Source organism: Carcharodon carcharias, chromosome 2 (genome assembly GCF_017639515.1).
Source record: "Carcharodon carcharias isolate sCarCar2 chromosome 2, sCarCar2.pri, whole genome shotgun sequence".
Classification (NCBI taxonomy): domain Eukaryota; kingdom Metazoa; phylum Chordata; class Chondrichthyes; order Lamniformes; family Lamnidae; genus Carcharodon; species Carcharodon carcharias.
In genome coordinates this window covers 216,159,791-216,177,227 of record NC_054468.1, presented here as the reverse complement: position 1 = coordinate 216,177,227, position 17,437 = coordinate 216,159,791, and the positions used below count along the sequence as shown (strand labels likewise).

At 41.4% G+C, this 17,437-nt stretch overlaps 1 protein-coding gene across 1 annotated transcript in view; it reads right to left on the bottom strand.

Moving 5' to 3' along the window:
• Positions 1–17,437, bottom strand: part of ttc27 (tetratricopeptide repeat domain 27) — a 243,222-nt gene that overhangs the window by 56,992 nt on the left and 168,793 nt on the right. The window contains exons 15-16 of the mRNA XM_041207509.1: positions 14,836–15,063; positions 1,976–2,074 (exon numbers count right to left, since the gene is read on the bottom strand). Coding sequence (XP_041063443.1) covers positions 1,976–2,074; positions 14,836–15,063 — 327 coding nt within the window. The remainder of the gene's footprint in view (positions 1–1,975; positions 2,075–14,835; positions 15,064–17,437) is intronic.

The window sequence follows — 17,437 nt, the reverse complement described above, 5'->3', positions numbered from 1 at the left end:
CAGATGCTGTTAGGTCTGCTGAGTTTTTCCAGCATTTCCTGTTTTTACTTCTAAAGACATCCAGAAACTAATTGCTCCCTCTGGTAGAGACAATGGGACCTAATGGGAGATAAGTGTCATAACATCAAGAAATCCTGTGACCAATGCCCAGACAGGTTTGTGAATTTGCTTCCCACATGAAATATGCACAGGAGGGGTTAAAAGTGAGCTGAAAAGCTGGCTCAGTGTTTGTCGTTGGTGAGTGTTCTGAGAACGAGCAAGTGCTGGAAATTTGACTTAGAAGTAATAACCACACAGACTACCCCTGTAAATCATCATTTTGCAGGTATCCCAATCTCTCTCCCTCTCTACCAAATTCAACACTACTGGGACCTCAAAACTGCCTATACATCTACCGCAGTCAAATCTACTTGAACCTCAAAGCCGACTGTTCATCTACTGGAGTCAATTCTACTGGAATCTCGAATCACAACGCTCAATCACCTACTTACTTCAAGCTAAATCCTTACTTTTAACCTGGATGACTGCATATGCACGTGTTTTATCCTTTCTTGCCTTTTGTAGTTAATAAACTTACTCTTACCTTTAACTCAAGAAAGTCCGATCAAATTAGCTCCTTCAAAACCAAAACGATTGGGTCTGGGAAAAAGGTTTCCTCAAAAGGGATCGATTTTAGATTAAATCTTGTTTCGACCAATAGAGGTGGGGCGCTTAATAAAGACAGAGAACCAGTTCATCCCTCCTCACCCAGAGTGTAACAATTTTAGGGTGTCCCAGCCAGACGGTGACAAATTGAGGGGCCTTGCCTGGATCAACAACTTTGGGGGAACCTCATCTGGAGTTGGATCGTAACAATATATTGTGTGCTAGAGGTCAAACATCCTTAATAATTGAGTTAAGATAAATTCTGCCTTGGGGCCACTTATGTCAAACATTCATAAGTCAAATAACTATGTTCCTTTACGGGCAGGGTTTTACATCCGTCAGGCACACGCCCGCCTGATCCGATCAGGCATAAAATCGCGCGCGATAATGTCGGGCAGGCGTCCCAACGTCAACGCACACTCTCGTGATCTTTCGGTCGGCGGGCACGCGCGAGAGTTGGCAGCACGCCCGCCAACAACTAAGAGGCCTATTAAGACCCTTAAAGTATTACTTAAGTTGTATTTTTCACTGCCCGCTCAGCTGTTCAGTTGGTGGGCAAGGGAATAGGCCAGGCGGCCTTTGCATTTTTGACAAAACACCATCCACGGGCGGGATGAGGTTTCCAACGGTGGTAAAAAAAAAACTCAAAAAAAAAGTTTCCACTTCATTTTGAACATGTCCCTCTTCATGTGTCTTAGTCACATGTGGGGGCATGCTTATATCATTTATTAAAGCTTTATTTTCCTTTGTCCAAATCTTCAGCTCCCTATGGCAGCTCTGTGCCCTCAGGGAGCTGTCAGCATGCACTCCCCCATGCCCGCACAGGCTTCCGCGCTCGCCCCCCACCCCAGCAGCACTGAGCCTTTCAGCCCACCTTACATCACCCTGGCTGGCTGTTAATTGACCAGCCAGCGTGAAATCGCGATCAGGGCCCGATCATGGGCGACAGTTCATTTCGTGGCCAATCCCGGGCCTGCCCGACAAATGGAAAATCTTGCCCTACGTCTCTATGAAGTGCCTCAAAGCTTATCTATAATAAACAGGCTAACAAATGCCAATTGCAACAGTAATTGTCTTCCTCTCATAATGCAGGCACTTTGCTGAGTTTGGATTCCATGCTGCATAAAGTGGGCAGGGGCACTGCCTCTAATGGACATAAATAGCTAACGGAAACAGTGCACAGTCAGATAAAATAGTTACACACCTGGACAGTTCAGCCAGGCTACATCTTCAGGCACACAAAAACAAAAAACTGGCTCTGGTGTCCAACAATTGCTGCCTCGAAATTTATTTCTGTTTTGAGACAAGAGTCTTTCTGTGCTATACTTACATCAGGTTCCAACATCACACATTTCTGAAATGCTTTTGCAGCTCCTTTGAAATTTTCCAATCCCAGGTATGCACAGCCCAAAGAAAACCAAACTCCAAGCTGGAATAAAAATATAGATTGGATTTTAAAATGGGATTGTTACTACCAACTGCATATGCAAGTCAAACAAATCTTTATTTTGTGTAACCAAACCCACAGTAATACACAGAACTGGAACTCACCATAATGATCAATTGTGATCTTTAATGGGGAATTTTAAAACTTTGCTCAAATGGTAACTTTCAATAACTTATTCATGAATCTACATTTTAATAAAATCCTAATCTTCATTTGTCCTCTCCTGATGATAGTGATTCATGCAGGGGTAATGTTCCATATTCACCACTCAGATACTTCACCCACCATTTTAGGCAGAATGTGCCGGTGGCTTTTTTTAGTTAGTGGAGGCATCACAGCCAGACCTTGGCCTGCCTTCATCCAATGTAAGCATGTTTATGTTTTCCGGAGGACAATGGAGTGGAATCAGGAGCAGGAACGGCTGATTTTCCTCATTGTGTACCATGTAACTCATGCTTGGGGTCCCATGAACAGATCTAACCAGTCGGACTCGGCACCAGCACAAATGCAATCAACTCCAGAACTGTGCTCCAAGGATGAAAACCCCAATCTGGTCACACACTTCCTTACACATCATGCAGCGTTCCAGCAACCTTCAAACCAATAGTTTCACAAGGGTGAGCTCTACCACCAGTGTTCGTGCAACTCATCAATTCTGGCCAGTAAAACATAGAGCGCTCCCAAGACAAACCTTTGCATGTGCTCCTGCAAGACAAAAGTCAACCATTGCTCAGGGACATTGTGGTCCAACTGCACTGCTGTCCCGATGGAGATCAATTAAAAAGAGCAGAGTTCAGATAATAGATCTAGAAGTTTTCTATTCAGTTCTACACCACATTACATGGTGCATTTACCAACTGAATTACTGGGAAAAACTCTATACAAACTAAACTTCACCCAACTGCTTTGAAGCCAAAGTCACTGCATTGTGGAAAAATTTAGACTGCAGTCATGAATTTCTGACCTGTTGCAGGGTGTTGGGCCGGATTTTCCAGACCTGCACATCATTGGGATCATCTGGTAATGCCAAAATTCAATGGGCTTTTGGCTGGACCATCGCATTCCCCACAGCGCTTCCTGCCATGACTTGGCCAGAAAATCCCAGCCGTTATTTCTGCTCTTGGCAGAATATTTGAATTTCCACAAACAATCCTGAGTTGCTTCACAATACCCCAATTACCACACAATACCCCAATTACCACACAATACCCCAATTACCACACAATACCCCAATTACCTCACAATACCCCAATTTCCACACAACACCCCAATTACCTCAGAATACCCCAATTACCTCAGAATACCCCAATTACCTCGGAATATCCCAATTGCGACTGAGCGAGAATTTGCATAGCCATATAGCAGAGAGAGGCTACAATCACCGGACTTCCTGTCTTTTGACAGGTATTTCTAAATGCCAATTGCTGGTGACAGTATTGTCTCCAAGCTGGCATCCTGATACTGAATGCATTGTTCATTAAGGCTAGTCAAACTTGCATGATGTGCGCAGTTGAGAGTAGAATCTATGTTCCTCCATTGTCCAGGAAAAGTGAGCCAAGGATATGCTGCATTGGTTTACTTAGAGAAATACAGAGCTGGCAAACTCGACTTAGACTCCTGCTTGCTCCACAGCCAATGGAAACAGAGTACGAGTGTCCAAATCTTGGTTCAATATTTAATGTAGCTGACCAGTAACAAAAGAAGGGTGCTTTTAATGGACACTGTAAGGTTGACAATTTCAGTTCATTTTAGCAAAGTGTGGTTGTCATTAGTTCCATCTCCATAACAATGTTAGAACCCATCCTGCCTCAGTTCACCTGCTTTCTTATCCATGTTTCTGCTACTTCAAATCTTGACTATTCAAGTGTTCTCCTGGCCGGCCTCCCATCTTCTCTCTTCCATAAATTAAGCTCACCAACTCCATTAGCACCTTCGGTTTACCTTCAGCTGCTTCTAACCATAACACTAATATCACTTTCTGAGCTCTACCAGTTATTACCGAATGCCTGGCATAGACAAGATCATGTAGCATCACCTACCATCAAAACAGCAGCTAGCCAATGGATGGGACTTTGCACCATCACCAGTCAGACAGCTAAAACAAATAAGTGTGATAAATGTTTATTTTTAAAAATCATTAAATCCAAAACATCATTTATCCCAGCAACTTTTTTGTTTACATCTCCTCAGCTCCAAGACCACAAATCTGCTGCATAGGCCAGCATGCAATTGAAGCATCTAGGTGTTATGGATTTACAGCTGAGGAATGATAGTTGACAAGTGTGGATTTGTCCACAAATAAATAAAAACATGCTGAAACCAAGTTTCACAAAAATAAAAGCCACCAAAACAGGATATTCCTACTCATTGACCTTGTCATCAGCTGTTCCTCAGTTTGAGGAAGACAGCAACTCAGGATCGTGAGTTTCTGCCCTGGGTCTTCATGTGACTGAACAGATCGATTCTCAACTCTCAGTTCTTTGAGCACATGTGGCAGGATGTCCCATGGAGTAGTGGGATCCTGAATGCAGGATTTGCTTCCTTTTCTTTCCTGCTCTGCATCATCATTAAGACGCTCTAACTCAAAGCATGGTGCAGCCTGATGGACAAGTTGTCACCATTCTGAACAACTGGTAGCAAGCTCCTCATAGTTATTAATGTCAATGCTCCCACGCTTCGAGGGAAGGTTCAGAGTATCGCTGAAGTGTTTTGTTACCTCTCCTGAAATGTTGGCTGTTTGAGAGTTGAGAAAACATGACTTGGTGGAGGAAACAGTTTTCAGCCATTAGGACGGAGTGTCCAGTCCATTGAAGTTGAATTTGCAGAAGTTCTGGCGGAATGCTTTTTGAAGCTGGCTTCAAGAAGGACACTGGCATTTGTTCAACAGTCCTTCCACTGAACCCAGGAGGAAGCATTGCTGGTCGAATTTCTCTAGCGCTCTTATGCGTCAGAGTCCAGGTCTCACTACAGTTAACAGTGTGGTGATGGCATCTGCTCTGCATACTAGGGCTTTTGTTGCTGAGGTCTTTGTTGTCAAACACTCACTGTTTGTAGGAGGCTAAGCTGGTGCAGCTGATCTGGTGTGGATCTCCACATCAATGGTAGGCTTTTGAGAGATGTGGCTGCCAAGGTATGGGAAGTGCTCAACATATTCCAGTCTCTCCTTCAACATATACAGGAGGTGAAATATTTGGTTGACCAGGTGTGGGTTGATACATGAGTTCTGTTTTGGTAACATTCAAAGGCAGGCTGAGCTTTTGTTGTGCAGAAGTGGCTCGCAAATCTGCTGCAGAGTGGGCAATACTGCGGTTTGTCTCTAGTGGTCAGTTTAGTTAGGGCATGGAGGCAACTGAGGTTAAAGCTAGCCAATCCATCCAACTATTCAGTAGCAAGTGGGTGCACTAGGAGTCTAAGGCACACAGTTGCAGCTGTCAGTGGACTGGTTTAAGACAAGGGAAAGAATGACTTGCACTGTACAGAAGGAAGTCTTTTTACAATTCACTGACAAGAATTTCAAACACTTATTAGGTTGACAGAGTTCCGCAAATAATTCCTTGCTTGCTGTAGGCTATCCTGTGCAATCGCTTTTAATGAAACTAAAAGCCAAGACTTTTGTTCAAAACCAGCAGACTTTGTGATTAACTTATAGGCATTACAAAAGGTTCAGTTATTTTGACTGATGGTGAGGTGATATCAAACAGACGCTATTTACCTTCATGGCAGACTAGGTCACATGACTGTGTCTAGGATCACTTTACTCTTTCTCGCACTCAGAGGGTCGAGAACAGTCAACACACTTACCCAAAGCAGTCACAGTTAAACTTTCCAGCAGACAAAGGATTAAAAAACTAATTGCATATCAATTTGAACTTTAAGATCAATTTAAAATAGAACAGACGTACAGGGAAATGCTGCAGTGAGGAAGGCTTTTTGCTCCAAATGCTGGCCTCCAACTTCTTTCACTGGATTGCCCTGCACTGTCGGAAAATATATTCCACATCCCCTATGCATGGAGAACAGTTACAGAGATATATTCCACTTCCCGCCATGCACAGAGAACAGTTACAGAGATATATTCCACATCCCCTATGCATGGAGAACAGTTACAGAGATATATTCCACATCCCCTATGCATGGAGAACAGTTACAGAGATATATTCCACATCCCCTATGCATGGAGAACAGTTACAGAGATATATTCCACATCCCCTATGCATGGAGAACAGTTACAGAGATATATTCCACATCCCCTATGCATGGAGAACAGTTACAGAGATATATTCCACATCCTGCCATGCATGGAGAACAGTTACAGAGATATATTCCACACCCCCTATGCATGGAGAACAGTTACAGAGATATATTCCACATCCCCTATGCATGGAGAACAGTTACAGAGATATATTCCACATCCTGCCATGCATGGAGAACAGTTACAGAGATATATTCCACATCCCCTATGCATGGAGAACAGTTACAGAGATATATTCCACATCCCCTATGCATGGAGAACAGTTACAGAGATATATTCCACATCCCCTATGCATGGAGAACAGTTACAGAGATATATTCCACATCCCCTATGCATGGAGAACAGTTACAGAGATATATTCCACATCCCGCCATGCATGGAGAACAGTTACAGAGATATATTCCACACCCCCTATGCATGGAGAACAGTTACAGAGATATATTCCACATCCCCTATGCATGGAGAACAGTTACAGAGATATATTCCACTTCCTCTATGCATAGAGAACAGTTACAGAGATATATTCCACATCCCGCCATGCATGGAGCACTGTTACACAGCTTCAAGGCAAAGCTGGGCACTAGAAAGTAGATTAAGCTAAAATAGAAAAGGCATAGCACAGAAAACAAAGAATACTCAAGCTAAATCTATAGAGAATTTCCACAGAGTTAAACTGATGCACAATTTTAACACTGGGAGGAACAGGCAAAGAACATGGATTAAGAATTGCAAAGAGAGAGATAAAAAAAAAACGTTGAAAGCAAAATGCAAGGGGTGGGAGAGTTGGAGATCTGAAGGTGGAGATATTTCCAAATTAATCGGTTAAGAGAAAAGAAACTAATGAAAAGGTTTAAAATTACAGCGTAAATTAGAGATTCCAGTTAATTTTAACCCAATGGTGCGAAGGTAAATTCACTAATTACATAAGAGTAATAAAGATGAGGAAAGTCCAGGGTTGATCCCCTGTTAACGCTTTATTGGCTGGTGCCAGGCAAAGAGGCTATTGGGTTCCATGGGGTAAATCTTGACTTGTTGCAAGAGCGTGAAATGGGGTAAATCTTGACTTGATGCAAGAGCGTGAAATGGGTGACACGGAGTCAGCATGCTGTTTTACACAACCCTTCTGATTTATATTTCCATTGACTCTTAAGCATTTTACAGATCATTCCACCAAACTTTTCTGTTTCCTTCCCCTTCCCTTTGCTCCATTCTTTTCAAATTCTGCTCATTTGCAATTTTCTTTCCAATTTCTGAAGGATTATACACCCGAACCATTCACTTCCCTTCAGATATGAACATACGACCAAGGAGCAGGAGTACACCATTTGGCCCCGTGACATTGCTCTGCCATTCAGTAAGATCATGGCTGATCTGATAGTAACTGCAAATCTGCATCCCACCTACCCCCGATAACCTATCACCCCTTTGCTTATCAAGAATCTATCCACCTCTGCCTTAAAAACATTCAAAGACTCTGCTTTCATGCCTTCTCAGGAAGAGAGTTCCAAAGACTCACAACCCTCTGAGTGAAAGATTTTTGCCTTATCCCCATTTTAAATGGGTGACCCCCTATTTTTAAACAATGACCCCTAGTTCTAGATTCTCCCACAAGAGGAAACATCCTCTCCACACCCACCCTATCAAGATCCCTCAGGATCTTCAATCAAGTCACATCTTACTCTTCTAAACTCCAGCGGATGTAAGCTTAGTCTGTCAAACCTTTCTTCATAAGACAACTCACCCATTCCAGGTGTTAGTCTGATAAGCCTTCTCTGAGCTGCTTCCAACATATTTACATCCTTCCTTAAATAAGGTGACCAATACTGTACACAGTACTCCAGATGTGGTCCCACTAGTGCTCTGTATAACTGAAGCATAACCTCCCTACTTATGTATTCAATTCCCCTTGCAATAAATTATAACATTCTATTAGCTTTCCTAATTACTTGCTGTACCTGCATACTAGCCTTTTGCGATTCATGCACTAAGACACCCAGATCCCTCTGTTTACAGGCCAGCATTTTCTGTTTTTGCTTTATACTTCTAGCAGATTTTTATTTCTTTCTGCCTTTTTTTGTAATTAGTGAACAGTCCCTTAAACCACTGACTGAATTCTGCACTTAGCTCTGATTGGCTAATTACGACCTAAAAGTCTGTATCCCCATTCGGCTTTCAATTGCATAAATAATCACTCATCAGTGAAATTATCATGTTCTTGCAAGAAAGAAAATACCTGCTCATTAGGAATTTGAGTAACAATTGCCAGACTCTACCCAACTGTGAAGTGCAAAGCGAGGAGGTTGACTAATTATTCAAAATACAGCAGCCCCCGCAACCACCACCGATTACAATGGACTAGAACCTTCCCTCTCAGTGTGTAATGGAACAGGGATAAGTGTAACGTAAATAATAAAAGCAACATGGTCTGCCAGACAGCTAAAACAAATAATTGTGACAAATCCAAAACACCATTTACTCCAGCAACTTTTTTTTGTTTGCAACACAATTGGGGCATCTCATGCATGGCTTTGTTCTGGAAAATTTCTGATAATGAGGTTCCACTAAGGGTCAAATGTCACTTTAAGTTTTAAAAAATGGCACTTTTCTCATATTGGACACCATTGCACAATTCCTGGGTTCAAAACATAACCATCAAGTCGCAATGGGCATTTTTGGCAGGGCATAAATTTAACACAATGTTCTTGAGGTGATGCCAGTAGTTATGCAAACATGGGCTGAAAGTTCTCACCGTCCTGATCTCTGAAATAAATCCAGAAGGTGTCACTAATAATAATCCTGGTTAGATGCAATAAAATATTTTAAGTTATTGGAGCCACAAGGCTGCACTTGAGGATTTCTGTACAAGCTGGGTTAGGTTTAATGAAATACTGCAAGAAACAAAGAATCGGCTGAGAGATAAAGTCCTTCACAAACCTGGATGACAATTTAACAAAACGACAACTTACCATCCTGGGAAACGGATACCGATCCCAGCACATTCTTTTCCAAAAAGTGAGCTCCAAAAATAATGATGACCAATACCATCTCATTTATGGTAAAAAAAAAGAAACCCACCAGTTTGTTTTTTTCACAAGAGAACATGTTACTGTTTTTAGCAGTCCTGCTGTGTGACCCCTTTTATAATTAATTTATAACGGCTGTTAGTTTCTTTGGAAGCTGAAGAAATATCTTTGAGTTGTTGAGATTTCTTTGAATCACGCTTCTGAAATTTTTTTTTACATTAAAGGTGCTATACCTATGCAAGTTGTTGTTGACATGGTATAAGCTCTTGTTAATGAACACACGGAAAGCCCCAAGTTCACCTCCACATTCTTCCCTCTCCCCCGACATTCTGTTAAGAGAAGAATTTTGAAGTACAACTTCCCTTTAGATATCACTTTTAACTTGGTATTTCACAGTAGCGTTATCAAACAAAATTTGACACGCAGCTACATGAGATATTAGGGCAGGTGACCAAAATTTAGTCAAAAGTAGGTTATCAGGGGCAACATAGAGGAAGGTAGAGAGGTAAAGGGGTTAAGGGAAGGAGTTCCAAGGCTCAGGGCCTTGGCAACCGAGCTTACAACTGCAAAGGGTGGAGTCATTAAAACTGGAAATGCACAAGGAGTGCATTGGAGGAGTGTAGAGATCTTGAAAGGGTTGTCGGGCTGAAGGAGATTACAGAGACAGGCGGAGGGAAGGGGATAAGGCCATGGAGGAATTTAAAAGCAAGAATGATTTTTTTAAAATCAAAGCGTTTTTGGACCAGGTGGGACGCAACATAGAGTAGGTAACACAAGGGTGATGGGTGAACAGGACTCGGTGCAAACTAGGATATGAACAGCAGAGTTTAGCATGATCTCAAGCTAACAGAAGGTGATAAGTTTTTTAAAAATGCAGAGGAGGAATGATCACAACCAAAACCACCAAAGAGATTTCAAGCAAATTTTCAATCCCATGGAATAATTACCCCTCAATGACTGATTAAGTCATTTAAGTCTGCCTCAGTTGCAGGAGGCATCATTTGAGTTGTGTGTTTACAGAGTCCTTACATCAGCTTTTAATAAAAGTATAGATGAAGTAAGGAAGCTTGGAACTTCCAAACAGTAGCAGTCATTATCAACCTGTACAGGACTTGCTTATAGTCAAAAGACCATTCACCACTGGTGTTATAACAGCTATTTTTAATCTATTGGGCTACTAAAAAAGATAAACACATTGGATTTACGAGTCTACACAAAACTTAATTGTGCATTTATCTGGGACTAACTAAGGTTACTTATTAACCCTCATCCTGCTAAATAAACTGAACAAATAACAGATTAATCCATTAAAGTACATTCTTAAGGTTGAAGGGGGAAGATGACATAAATCAAGCAATGGTTAAGTAATGCCAAGGGTTTTATAAGTCTGTGGACTATAGAAATTGATGGACTAAAATAGGTAAACATAAGGTAAAGGAGTTCCATATCTACATACCTTTAAAGTCTTGGGTTTTTTCTAATCCCTTTGAGTGTGTCTAACTGAAATGACCGTTGCATAATGTGCAGCATTTTACACCTCTCATTCCAGAATTATAAAATCCATTTAAATGCAAATAAACCAATTAGCTTTCTCTTTTTGCGAAAATACTTAAAGTGGGAGGGTGGAATTTTCAACTGTCGGCAGACTGTTTCTTGTCTGGAAAACAAGCAATCAGAGAAGAAAATCTATTGCAACCTTCTTTGTCCATTTGTCCACCTGATCCAATTGGCAGACATTCCCATTGAACACAGGATGATTACGTATGTGAATCAGGGTCCTCTCTGAGCTAGCTAAGTAAATTCTCGTCCCACTTTTCCCAATTCATGAGAGGTCTAACCAGCAGTGCTTAAAGGAATGCGCGGCTGAAGAGATGGTGCAGCAGAGAGGGTTTCAGATTACTGGAACTGGACGGTCGCACCTCAACAGCACCAATGTCCTTTGCTAATGCTGTTGGTGAAGGTTTAAGCAAATGTGGGCAATAGGATGTAGCATTAGAAAGGAAATAAAGGTGCACAAAGGATTAGGAGAGACACATAGCACTAGAATGGTAAGGTATTAGGTGAGAATAGAATGACAAGGGAATGGGATAAGATCTAAAATAGGTTTGCAATGCAAGTATGTAAATGCACAAAATGTGCTGTATTAGACTGGTGAGCTATAGGTACAGTTAATAACATGGGAATATGATATTGTGGCAATAACGGAGACCCCTGGCTCAAAAAAGCCCACGGCTGGATAATAAATAGTCCAGGATAAGGCAAGGTTGCGAAGGAAAGAAAGGAGGAGGAGCGGCAGTATTGATTAAGCAGTATATTATAGTACTGGAGAGAGAGAATGCCCTAGAGAAAGAATGTCAAGGGCAGAATCTATTTAGTTAGTGTTAAGAAACAGTGGAGGTATATTGGGTATATTCTATAAGTCATCAACTGGTGCAAAAATAGAAGCCCAAATCTTTAGGGAAATCAGAGAGAGGCGTAAAAATATGGGGGATATTAATTATCCAAATATAAACTGGAATAGTAATAGTGCAAAGACAGAGAGGGAGAAGAATTTGTGAAGTGTGTTCAAGAGAATGTCTTGATCAGTACGTTTTTGGCCCATCAAGGAAGGGGCATTGCTGAGCTGATTCTGAGGAATTACATGGGTCAAATGAATCAAGTGTCAACTGAAATCCCTAATAAGGGAACATTTAGGGGATAGTGATCATAGTACCATAATGTTTTGGTTAGCAACGCAAAAGAACAAGGAGCAATCTAGGGTAAAAATGCTTAATTAGAGGAAGGGTGATTTCAGCAGGATAAGAACAGATCAGGTAAATTGGAATCAAAGACTGGCATGAAAACCTGTAACATAACAATGGGCTGGCTTTGAGGAGATACTTTGGTTACAGTCTAAGCCCATTCCTTTCAGGGGGAAAGGTAAGGCAAGCAAAGCCACAGTTCCCTGGATAGCAAAAGAAATAGAGTAAAATGAAATAGAAAAAGGGTGCCTATGACAGATGCCAGGTTGATAATTCAGGTGAGAAACAGGCTGAATATAGAAAGTTCAAATGGAAAGTAAAAATGGACGTAAGAGAGGCAAAGAGAGAGTATAAAAAAGGACCAGCAGCTAACATTAAAGGGAATTCAAAAGTATTTTATAGGCATATAAATATTAAAAAGATAGTAAGGGAAGGGGTGTGCAGCTGATTAGGGACCAAAACAGGGATTTAGGCATGGAAGCAGAGGGCATGGCTGAGGCATTAAACAAGTACTTTGCAATTTACTTTCCCAACCAGGATGATATTGCTGAAGTTGCAGTGAAATAGGTGGTAAACATTAAAAAAATTGATAAAAAGAGATATTAGAAAGCCTGGCTGTATTTAAAAGCTGATGAGTAACTAAGGTCAGATGAAATGCATCTGAAGATGCAGTGGGAAGTCAATGAGGAAATTGCGGTGGCATTGGCCATAATCTTCCAATCCTCCTTAGATACAGAGGTGTTGCCAAAGGACTGGAGAATTGAAAATGCTACACCCTTGTTCAAAAACAGTCATAGGAATAACCCCAGCAATTACAGGCCAGTCAGTTTAACCTCAGTGGTGGGAAAGCTTTTCGAAATGATAATCCAGGGTAAAAACAAGCCACTTGGACAAATGCAGATTACTTAAGAAAAGCCAGCATGGATTTGTAAAAGGCAAATCATGTTTAACATCTTGATTGAGATTTTTGATAAGATAACAGAGAGGGTTGATGAGAGCAATGCAGTTGATGGACTTTTAAAAGGCATTTGATAAAGTGCCACATAACTGGCTTGTCAGCGAAGCTGAAGCCCATAAAGTAAAATAGATAGTGGAAGCAGAGATACAAAGTTGGCTGAGTGACTGGAAACAGAGTAGTGATGAACTGTTGTTTTTCAGACTGGAGGATGGTATATGGTAGGTTTTCCTAGGGGTTGTTACTAAGACCATTGTTTTTCTTGATATATAATGACCTAGATATGGGTGTACAGGGCACAATTTTAAAATCTGCAGAGGACACAAAACTTGGAAGTAATGTGAACTGTGAAAAGGATAGTAATAGACTTCAAGAGGACATAGATGACCTAGTGCAAAGGGACATGTGGCAGATGAAATTCAATGCAGATACACATTTTGGTAGGAAGAATGAGAAGCAATATAAAACAAAGGATGCAATTTTGAAGCGGTTGCAGAGACAGAGACTTGGGGGTATATGTGCACAAATCGTTTTGGGTAGCAGGGAAAATTGAGAGAACAGTTTTAAAAAATTGAATTCCAGGTTTTATAAATAGAGGCATAGAGTGCAAAAGCAACAAGGTTATGAAGAACCTTTGTAAAACACTGGTTTAGCCTCAACTGAAGCACTCATCCAATTCTGAATACTGCACTTCAGAAAGGATATGAAGGCTTTAGAGAGGGTGCAGATAAGATTTATGAGAATGGTTCCTGAAATGAGGTACTTCAGTTACATGGATAGTTTGGAGAAGCTGAAGTTATTTTCCTCAAAGAGAAGGCTGAAAGGACATTTGATAGATCCTATGAATTGCTGGAGACTGCTCAGAAAAAGTACATATCTCCCTGTTGCCCTGCAAAGATATTTCAGCCTGCTGCCAGCCTATTCTTGCAACCCATGCATCCTCCACCCCCAAAGTCACCTGCCTGTAGCCTGGCTACTTGTAGGAGCTTTCCCATTTCTCAATTCCACCAAAAAGTGAAGTAAGATCTTAATCTGTTCCAACCTGAAAATGATTCAGGCCTCCTCACTGTGACCTCGGCCACTGCTGATTTTTGTTCCAAATCAATAATCCGTAACACCCTATTCCACCAACCACATCTCTACCCTCAAGCGCCAATTGTACCTGTTCTCCCTCTTTGTTGTGCTCCATCCACTGAAGGGCCTCACACCGTCTTTCCCATCCAAGCGTGTAAGACCCTACTGTATTATTTACCACATTAGCAGTTTTCATCATTTCAGCTGCTCCTCCTTCCTCCTACCAAAATGTATCTCTGCATTAAATCCGTCTGCCATACGTCCCTCCTTGCACTAGCCTATGTCCTCCTGAAGTCTGTTACTGTCCTCTACCTGCACTGTGGGAGCTTCTCTGCCTGACACAAGACAATGAGTGTAACCTGTAACTTCTGGCATAGAGCGTAGCTCAATTATCCAATGTGTTTAGTATCAGACTCAACAATTTATACTGCTCTGATGTCCAGTGGATCTGACTTATAGCAGGCTGAATGGCACTGGACCTATTGGCTCGGATGAAAACACATGCTACACAAATTGACTAGAAAATGGCAGTCTTGACAGAAAGTTACTGGCAGGTGTGAACTGACATGTTAAAAACATGCACATCTCACTACAGACTCACCTCTGCTGGTTCAATTCTCCAGTCAGAACCATGTTATTTCATAAAACATTAAGCTCAAGAAGAGAAGGCAAAGAACAGAAAATCATCGTCTCCCCACCTGTAAGCAGTTGATCTGCACCGATCGCTCAAAGCACTCCACACATTGTTTGAACTCATGGTTGCGCAGGTGGAGCAGCCCTTTGGAGCGCTGAGCACGGGCACTGCGGTAGCTGGACAGCTCCCAGGCCTTGTCGTAGTACTGGTGCTCATTCAGCACATCTCCTAAGAGGCAGTACAAGGTGGGGGTCTCCTTCTTCTCCAACTCTCTGCGAAGAATTTCTTCTGCCTGAAAAGGACAAGAGGAAGAAAACAAACCCTGGTCAAGTCCTGGTTCAGCAAATGCAACATAAGCAGGTGATCATTTTCCAGTCAGTGTTTTTCCTCAGTGTTGTGGTTCAGTAATTAGCCTTCATCAGCCACATTAAGTCATTAAAGATGTAGTAATCATGCTATTTGTGGAAGTGGGGCTAAGCTGCATTATACTTGGTATCAGAGAGAATGAAACAAGATAATCATAGAGCACTGAAGGCCATTCAGCTCATCATGCTTGTGATAGCTCTTTGAAAGAGCTGCCCAATTAGTCATACACCCTGCTCTTTCCCCATATCCATACAAGTATTTATTCAATTCCCTTTGAAAATTATTATTGAATCTGTTACCTGGTTTTCAACCAGCACATTCCAGATCATAACAATTCACTGCAGATACACATTCTTACTCATCTTCCTTGTTTTTTCATTGCCAATTATGTTAAATCTGTAGCTTCTGGATACCGACCTGCCTGTCGCCAAAGGTGTACCTATCAAAACTTCTCCTAACTTTGAACAGCTCTATTAAATATTGCCATAACCTACTCTGCTCTTAGGTGAAAATATAACTGAAGGCCCTCATCCCTATTACCATATTAATAAACCATCTCTGCCCACTCTCTTAGGCTTGAGTGATGACTGGGCATCAGAACTAAGCACTATGCTTTTAGAAGGCATGATTATTGTGCAGTCCTACGTTACCTTGTATCACAAGCAATACATTTACTGATACCATGGGCTCCCAACAAGCTCACTGCTCTCACTGCTTAGCTGAAATGAATCCCTAAATTTTACGCTTAAGGCCATCAGTCATTTTTATTTGCCTTTTCACGGAATTGCCAATGCAGTGACAATTTGAACCTTTGGGCAGTCATAGCAATAACAGCTCTGCACCTCGCTCTCAGTTGCAATGGATGAAATTTTGACAACCACAGCATCAAGTGAAAGTTTATTTTTGTGTATGGAGGTACAGTGAAACACACATCTGTATTTGGTGAGGGAGCAAGCAAAATGAGGATTTAAGAAGTATAAAGTATAATTTGCCGCTGTGGTTTTCATAAAACCCACAATGAATTGTCCTAAATCACAGAAACATGTTGTTTAAAGCCCATTTCCCCTTGCTCCACTTCAGAATGCATCAACAAGGAAATAAAGGCTTTGTATAATCAATAAATGTTGAGGTACATTGGCTTCTTCCCATATACTGGCATAGTTATATATGATCACTGAAACTCTGGCACTAGGTCACTGAGTGTTAGCGCCAATGTCAATATTATAAGCTAATTTCCACATCTAGTGATTAAGTAGTAGAATAAAAAGCCAGACACACATGTCCGTTCTCAGCCAGGGGACCAACCAAGACACCATGTGGAAAGCTGAGTGTCTCTATTTGCGTGGTTAAAAAATATTGTAACTTCTGTCAGACCGGCTGCTCAGCTCATTATTCTCATCAACTCAGCATGGGCAAGGCCTGCTATTGTAAAAGGGCTAGCTTTCTTCTCATCTCCCGATCTCCTACCAAATCAGTACCCCATCTTCGATGAAAGTGCCTGAGAAAATAGAGCTTTGACAGGGAAAGTTTTCTTTTAAAATGAAAAAGCGAAACAAAAAGGAAATACGAGGAAAAGACTACAAAGGCAAAAATAAATCAAATTTAATTCCACCTTTAATTCTTCATTATAGATTAGCATTAATAATCAATAAGATTTTTATTCTTATCATTTTTCCTCCCCTCACCAAAGTGACCACTATTCATCGGTGAGCATCTATGATGTGTTGGTGGGAATGTCAACAGCATCAGTGAAGCCTAATCCACCATTCAAAGTCCACAGACACGCACTCTCATACAAACATACACTTCCATCAGAGGTCACTGGAGTACAATTAGCAATGGGAAAGCTAAATGATTTCATTTCCCTAATCCAGGGGTACGCGGGCAAGTTATAACGCCAATCTTGTCTGCACATGCCCAGCACAACTGATTCAATCTGGAGTGAGGATCCGTAACCTGGAACTTTTCTGCTTTGTGTAGTTAACCTTCTTGCTGAGCCACTGGGAGAGCTAATTTTAAAACAAACATTAATATGCCAATCTAAAAATATATCTGCAATGGCCTGGGTATGATAAGAGATTGAGATAGTGTACATCTAACTGGGTAATGCACATAAGCCGAGGACCAGCAGTGTGCTTAAATAATGTATTATACAAGAAACCTCAAGCTACTCACTAATTACTGAATTTGCTCTGAGCAGAAACAATACCCAACAGAAGCAGACCTAAAAATGAGATGCCATCCTGGAGAAGCTACAACACGGGACTACCTGCATGTTATAGATAGAACCATGTAATCCC